This window comes from Amblyomma maculatum, chromosome 1, assembly GCF_055883805.1.
Source record: "Amblyomma maculatum isolate TAMU_Amacu chromosome 1, ASM5588380v1, whole genome shotgun sequence".
In the NCBI taxonomy this organism is placed as follows: domain Eukaryota; kingdom Metazoa; phylum Arthropoda; class Arachnida; order Ixodida; family Ixodidae; genus Amblyomma; species Amblyomma maculatum.
Genome location: NC_139344.1, coordinates 283,964,112 through 283,970,202, shown reverse-complemented (window position 1 = coordinate 283,970,202; position 6,091 = coordinate 283,964,112). Strand labels below are relative to the sequence as shown.

Here is a 6,091-nt window from a genome sequence, read left to right as displayed (position 1 = left end):
TCCCATGAACGTCTTTCGTTTCCAATGAAATGTTTATATGTGGTGGGCAAATATTAGACACAAAGAAATTAACCTTAGTTTTGCAAGATGCGGCGTAGTTTCTTCGAAAACAAAATAAAATTGTACGGCATATCTTTAGAGGTAGAAAACGCTGTTTTTGCCATTTCAAAATGTTGCAAATTTGGATACCATAATTTTGTCCTCTACTAATTTTTACTCACTAAATATATGCATGTTTACATTTACAAACACTATTAGAAACCCGTTTTGTTTTTGCAGTTGAGTTATTAAAAAATCGCAAACTTTGCTTCAGGAGCGATGCGCTGCAAAAATATTTATTTTTAACCTTATATACTGGCATATGATGCATTAGGTTTGTTGCACTAAATATGTTTTCACTTCCTAACGCATGTTCTTATTTCCAGGCAATATTTGGAGCTCCAGACCACTAAGTGCGCTCTCCACAACGCATCAAAATTGCTCAAAATTCGAAAACAGCAGTAAAGGGCAAATTTGCTGCAATTAAAAAAAAAAAGTCATCTTCAATTTTCATTCAAATCCCTCTCAAGAATCTTCAGTACCTCAAAAATATCACGGACTAAAAAGTGTTCGCTATACTGTTTAAAAATATAACATTAAATATTAAACCGAGTGCTTGTTCTGATAATGGCCAAATTTAGCCTGCATTCTTGCAAGATCCAATAATATCTTGGCACTGAAACTATTTATCTACATTATCTAGGTTCCATTCTTTATTTCTGGAAAAATTTGAAGCTCTAGATTTCTGTTTTTTTCTGCAAATTGTTTTGAAATTGGGCAAAAGTAAAAGAATAGTAAAATAAGAAAAACTGATTAGAATTGAAGAAACTGCCACAACATCGATTTTTATCGAAATCTCTGGAAACAATGCAAAGTATTTTGTTAATATGAGTCAGTAAATATATTGAATTCTGCAAAATGTAATATTAGAAATATAAAAATGCCTGTTTTTATTCTATAGATGTGCGTATATGGCTCCCCCTTATGGAGTAGGCATCTAAACTTCAATTTAGTATTTGCTGAATTTAGTTACATTTTACCTTACGTAAACTTTAAAGCCTTGTCAGCGCTTGTAAACCTAACTTTTTCTCTGTCCTGCATTCTTTTTTATTGCTAGCTGCAGTAGTATTCAATCTATTTTATTAATATATAATTCAATTTCTCAGTTTTGACCATAACTAACAATACTATATTTTTGAAGATAATTTTTCAACGTGTAATTTTTTATATTTACAATCGTAAGTAAATCGCTTTCCAGCACAATAATTTTGGTGGCGTTACAGAGAACACTCATAGCAGCTTAGAGCTCCAGATTCTGCCTTAAATTAACCATATAACCTGCGTAATAAACACAGAATGTTTAAGTGCAAACAACGTAACGCATGACTCCAGTATGTCAGGTTGAAAATTAACATTTTTGTAGCGCGTTGCTCCCCTTCATGGATCACTGCCTTGTCCTGGCGAAGGGGCTTGCGAAACTCGATGAAGTCGTGAGCTCTGCTGTGTAGGGCCACCCAAGATAGACAGGTCACGGCAGAGACTTCTGACAAAATGTGATTCACTGGAGAAGGTAATGGCAACCCACTCCAGTATTTCCTGCCAAGAAAACGCTATGGCCAGTCACAACAGCTTTAATTATATGGCACCGGAAGATGAGCCCCCCAGGTTGGAAGGCGTCCCACATGTTACTGGGGATGAACAAAGGGCGATTCCTAGTAGCTCCAGGACGAATGAAGCGGCTGGGCTAAAGCCAAAAGGACGCTCAGTTGTGGATGTGTCGGGAAGCGGCAGGGAAAGTCCGATGTTGCAAGGAAATATATCACATAGCAAAAGCTGTGCAAAAGCGCAGACTACTAATCCGTTTGTCTTCATAATGCAGGCGCTTACAGTCACCGTTCACGTGCTGCTCGTTACCCTGCTGCATGCTTCACCCGGTCCCCCGCTCCGCGTGGCCACTCGCCACCATGAAAATGCAGCTTTCCTGCCTGCTACGTCACCGGCCCCAGACCTGCATGCGCCGCCGCCGCCGAATTACCTCATCCTGGATCGTGCATGGCCATCCCCAGCGAGACAACCATCATCGACTGAAGCATCTATAAATGTGTCGCATCTGTCGCCGCCGCTCTGTGGGCTCGGTAGCTGTGCAAAAGCGCAGACTACTAATCCGTTTGTCTTCATAATGCAGGTTGGTAACAAGTTCTCTCTTTTCGCTAAAAAAACTAGTAATTACTTCCTAATACAGCTGCCGAGCCTGCAGTGCTGCGCTAGTGTTGTTATTGATTGTTCACGTGCCATTCGTTTACTACTACTCTTGTCGGGAGATGTGGAGACCAACCCTGGGCCCGAAAACTCTGAGACTATACTGTTCGAACTGCAGAAATTGACAACTGGACAAGCAACGCTAATTTCCGACTTGCAGGACATCAAAGCACAGCTCAAAACAACTGACATAACCTTAGCCGATTTAAACAAACGCATGATTACCCTCGAATCGCACTACGCCACTGTTTCTGCCCTTAACTCTGAAATAGACAGCCTGAAAACATTAACAACTGAACTGAGCCAGCAGATCATCAAACTAGAAGAACGCGTAGAAGACGCAGAAAATCGTTCCCGGCGCAACAATCTGATATTTTATAATATCCCTGACACTAATGCGTCCGAAAACTATCAGGACTCAGAACAAACAATCATTCACCACTGCTCCACGCATCTAGATTATGAAATTTACCCGAATCAAATCGAGCGCGCTCACCGTCTCGGCCGTTATTCCACAGATCGCATAAGGCCAATCATTGTAAAGTTCTCATCATCCAAAACCAAAGAAACAATCCTCTCTTATGGCAAAAAGCTTAAAGGCACAAATTATAGCATTGGTGAGGACTTTTCCCCTGCGGTCCGTAACATTCGAAAACAGCTAGTTACCTACGCAAGAACAATAACAGATAAATTCGCCTTGCGTTTTAAAACCCTGCACATCGGTCCTAAGCGTTACACCTACGACGAAGCTTCACAAACCATAAAAGAGATTAAATAGCAGTCATTCCGTCAACATTCGGCAAACAGTCCTAAACATGCACCGCAACCTATTCTGTCTTTATCAGCAATTTTCACTAATATCCGCAGTTTTATTTCAAAGCGCGACATCGTTTCTAATCTGGTCTTATCATCATCCAGCAACTTACTAATCTTGACAGAAACGTGGCTACGCTCTGACATCTCTGACAGGGAGGTCCTAGCTGACTTGCCAAATTTTCGTCTTTTCCGCAAAGACCGTAAAGACAAGAGGGGAGGGGGAGTACTCATTGCAACTAGGCAGGAGCTATCATGCACATACATTAACTTGTCATCAGATATCGAAATATTGTGGATCTTACTTCACTATTTACCCCACTCAGTTCTCATTGGCGTTTGCTACAACCCCCCTAATAACAGTTCAGATTTCCCTCGTAAATTTAACAATGCTTTGAATGAAATCAGAATAAAGCACCCTAATGCCACCATTCTACTCTTTGGCGATTTCAATTTTCCTACCATTAATTGGGAGACTCTAACAGCTTTGAGTAACAGCGATGCTAACGAATTTCTGGATATTTGCCTTAATTTCAACCTCGTACAAATAATATCCGAACCAACTCGTGTAACCCATGACTGCGCTAATACCCTCGATCTCATATTGACGGACCGTCCTGATTATGTTAAATCTGTCGCATATCATCCAGGTATCAGTGATCACAAAATAATACATGCATGTTTCACCATTAAACCCCTTTCTCGCATAATCAATAAGCAAACAATTAAACTATATGATAAGGGAAACTATACTGCCATTAATAACGGTCTTCGCGCGTTCCAACTTTCTTTTGAGTCAAACTATAACCAAAGAACAGTTCACGACAACTGGTCACTATTCAAAAGGAAAATTGAAGAATTGGTTGAAAAATTTATTCCTAAAATGACCGTACGAAACAACCAACAAAACCCATGGTTCACCAACACATTAAAACGTTTGGAAAACAAAAAGAAACGCCTTTACCGCTCAGCTAAAAAACAACACACTGACAACTCATGGAATAAGTATTACGAGGCCGAGAAAGTATACCTAAAGAAAATTCGTGAAGCCAAACGCACCTTTTTTCATTCCGATTTACCTAAAATGCTGACCACTAACCCCCGGAAGTTTTGGCAACTCATTAATCTACAACATGCGCGTACCATTTCAATCACTAATGAGTCAGGTGAAACAATCTCTGATACAGACTGCGCCAACATATTTAATGAAGCGTTTTCATCCGTATTTACTAACGAATGTGATCCACCTCTTCCTGTACAACAGACATTTATTCAACACCCTATGCCTCCCCTAATATTCTTTCCTGCAGGAATCTTATCATTGATAGAAAATATGAAGCTGTCATCATCTGCCGGTATTGACAATATCAACACTAAAATACTGAAAAACACCAAAGACACATGTGCGTCTTTATTGTCATTGTTGTTCACGCAGTCACTAGTCACAGGCCAACTACCCAACGATTGGAAACGTGGGAAGGTCGTTCCAGTCTTTAAATCAGGTAACAAGAACTCGCCATTAAATTACCGCCCCATTTCTCTAACCAGCGTACCCTGCAAAATCATGGAGCATGTAATCTATACCCATATCATGGCCTTCCTTGATTCTAACAACTTTTTTCACCCCGCGCAGCATGGGTTTCGTAGGGGCTACTCTTGTGAAACCCAACTGGCTATTTTCGTGCATGACCTGCACATTAACCTGGATTCTAATCAACAGTCCGATGTCATATTTTTAGATTTTGCTAAAGCCTTCGATAAAGTACCCCACAAACGCTTAATGATAAAACTTTCCCTATTAAATCTGCACCCCAACATTTTAAAATGGATTGAAGAGTTTCTAACTAATCGTTCTCAGTTTGTTACTATTAACAATAAGTTCTCTAACTCCCTTCCGGTGACGTCAGGTGTCCCCCAGGGATCAGTACTTGGCCCCCTACTTTTTCTTATATACATTAATGACCTACCAACACATGTAACCTCTAACATACGCATGTTTGCTGACGACTGTGTAGTTTATCGTACTATCACTGGTCCCACTGATCAATCAACACTACAAAATGACCTTAATGCTGTACATAACTGGTGTGACCACTGGCTAATGGAACTTAACCCACATAAATGTAAACTTTTATCCTTCCACCGTCGTCGTAATCCTCTTATTTTTTCCTACGTAATCTCTGGAGTGCCCGTACAACCTGTTCAGTCATATAAATATTTAGGCGTAACACTTTCTAGTGATCTTTCTTGGAATTTGCATGTAACTAACACAATATCATCGGCCAATAAAACATTCGGATTCTTAAAACGTCATCTACATTGCGCGCCTCAACATGTTAAACTCTTAGCCTATAATTCACTCGTCAGGTCTAAACTGGAATTCGCGTCACCCATTTGGAACCCCCATCAAGCTTACCTCATTAATTCTCTCGAGTCCGTTCAAAATCGCGCTGCCAGGTTCATCCATGGCCTGTATTCTTATGATGTTAGTGTATCTGCCCTAAAAACAGCCTCAGGTTTATCATCACTATCTCTCCGTCGTCGCATTTCAAGCCTTTCTTTATTCCATAAAATATTCAACAGTCCCATGCGGGCCGCCCCTTATATTCTTCCCCCAGCACGCATATCACCCCGCACCAGTCATCGCCTGCACGTCGCCCGTCCATTGTCACGCACCGTTACCTTTTCGAATTCCTTTTTTCCCCGCGCAGCTGCAGACTGGAACGGCCTTCCAGGTGACATCGCTGTTATCACCTGCTCATCCAAGTTCCTTGAAAGTGTCAAAAAATATGTACAATAACAATGTTTTTATAATGTTTCCCACCCCTTATGTAACACCCCTTCCTGGGGCCTTTAAGGAAATAAAATGAAATGAAATGAAATGAATGTAAGATCTATGAGGCAAGGTAAACTGGATGTCGTCAAGCGAGAAATGGACAGATTGAACATTGATATCTTGGGTATCAGCGAGCTCAAGTGG

General features: G+C 40.7%; 1 protein-coding gene across 1 annotated transcript; it reads left to right on the top strand.

Annotated features, from left to right (window-relative positions):
- The first annotated feature begins 1,912 nt into the window (after positions 1-1,912).
- Positions 1,913-3,139, top strand: LOC146206715 (uncharacterized). Its single transcript, XM_084575507.1, has one exon. It carries the CDS (start codon positions 1,913-1,915, stop codon positions 3,074-3,076), a length of 1,164 nt encoding a protein of 387 aa, XP_084431633.1. The 3' UTR covers positions 3,077-3,139.
- Positions 3,140-6,091: the final 2,952 nt, after the last annotated feature.